The following is a 1846-nucleotide window of genomic DNA, read 5'->3' as shown; positions in this document are numbered from 1 at the left end:
GAAGTAAAATTTATTATAGGGAATTTAGAATAGTGAGGCACTGTCTGATCTTTTCAATGACCTAATGTAACATATTATGATGTCATGCACAGTCTAATCCTAAGTTAAAACAAGTCTGTGCTCCAGCAGCGACGTGAGGTGAGGCTAGTATAGTGAGCCGATCCAAGCTAGTTACTTAAGTTAGCAGAGTAGATCTAGTTACTATCCTGGTTGGATGTTTTTTCTTCTTTATAAAAAAAGAATATGTATATATATATGTTTTTTTTTTTTTTTGAAGAATTAGCAAATTAAATAATGGGATTATCAAGGAAGTGACAAAATCTAGAAATGCGAGGATGGGGAGAGATACAGAAGTAGGTGGTGGGGTTGGTAGTACAGTGGCTGGTGTACATGACAAACCCAGATCATATTTTCACAGTGAGATTGGGTGAAAGAAACATGGAGGTACTCATAAATAAATACAATAAACCTGCACACCACATGCTTGATCAACCACATTGATCATCAATAAGGATACGGCCCAACTGAAAGAATGATAACAAATGTGATCTGTTTCTCCAAGGATCCTTGTGGTCCAAATGAGAGCGCCCGCACTTTCAGCCTGTACACCCGGTTTGCCTTCAAGGTTTGGCGGGCAACAACTAGTCCTCGGGCCTTGGCATTTGGATCTTGCAGTATCCTGAATGGTGACAGAGGCTCTGGGACAAGGCTGTGGAAGGTGGTGCGAGTGTGAGGTCGGCCATCTTTATCTTCTGCGATCAACTGCACAAGCTTAGTGCCGATTGCTACTGTCGAGGGCAATGCGATCAACTTGTACTGCCGAATGAAAACCTCATAAGGGCAAGGAGAGCGATTGTGTGGCAAAAGGCCAGAGGAGCTTCTGCCATTTTCAGAATTGAGGCTGCAGTGTTGAACACAAACCCTGTACAAAAAAACGGGAAAAGGACATCTTTTCAACCGGTTATGGTTAACTCCATTAGGTGGAGGTCAAAGCGTTGCATTCACATATCCGAAAGCATCTGGATGGTGTTTAAAGGTTTTGGATATGTAATGATAGGTACGGATTAGCAAGAGCGGTTTACTTACTTGGAGATGGGGTCAAGGCGAGAACCAGAGGGACAAGGGCTGGAGATACACTGGTAACTACCTCGCATGTTGAAACACAGGCGGCTTGAACCACAGGAAACTCCCTGCTCTTCACATTCATCCACATCTACAAAAACAAATTTTTGTCAAATCTCTGAATAAAGGAGAGGAGAGTGAAGGTAAAGGGTAGGGGAGAGGTGCAATGGCTATATTAAAGTTGGGTGGATGTGGGCTGGGGTGACATGTGCAATATGATTACAAAATGGATTAACGATAATCCGTGTCATCATAGTTAAATTAACCAGAATCGATGTCATAATCGTTAAATTAACCAGAATCGGTCACATAATAGTTAGATTAACCAGAATCGGTGTCATAATCGTTAAATTAACCAGAACCGGTGCCATAATAGTTAAATTAACCAGAATCGGTCACATAATAGTTACATAAACCAGAATCAGTCACATAATCGTTAAATTAACCACCAGAATCAGTCATAACAGTTACATTAACCACCAGAATCAGTCATAACAGTTAAATTAACCACCAGAATCAGTCACATAATCGTTAAATTAACCAGAATCGGTGTCATAATAGTTAAATTAACCAGAATCAGTCACATAATAGCTCGATTAACGAAAATCGCTGTCATAATCGATAAATTAACCAGAATCAGTCACATAATAGTTAGATTAACCAGAATCAGTGTCATAACAGTTAAAGTAACCACCAGAATCAGTCACATAATAGTTAAATTAAC

General features: G+C 40.0%; 1 protein-coding gene across 1 annotated transcript; it reads right to left on the bottom strand.

The window, feature by feature from the left end:
• Window positions 1-273: 273 nt before the first annotated feature.
• On the bottom strand, window positions 274-1207 carry LOC144888619 (hemicentin-1-like). Its single transcript, XM_078767201.1, has 2 exons — window positions 1087-1207; window positions 274-922 (listed from the first exon to the last, which is right to left on the bottom strand). Exons 1-2 carry the CDS (start codon window positions 1152-1154, stop codon window positions 505-507), a joined length of 486 nt encoding a protein of 161 aa, XP_078623327.1. The 5' UTR covers window positions 1155-1207; the 3' UTR covers window positions 274-504.
• Between the last annotated feature and the right edge of the window lie 639 nt (window positions 1208-1846).

The sequence above is a fragment of the Myxine glutinosa genome, chromosome 13, assembly GCF_964187855.1.
Source record: "Myxine glutinosa chromosome 13, kmMyxGlut1.1, whole genome shotgun sequence".
In the NCBI taxonomy this organism is placed as follows: domain Eukaryota; kingdom Metazoa; phylum Chordata; class Myxini; order Myxiniformes; family Myxinidae; genus Myxine; species Myxine glutinosa.
This window is presented reverse-complemented; position numbering and strand designations above follow the sequence as displayed.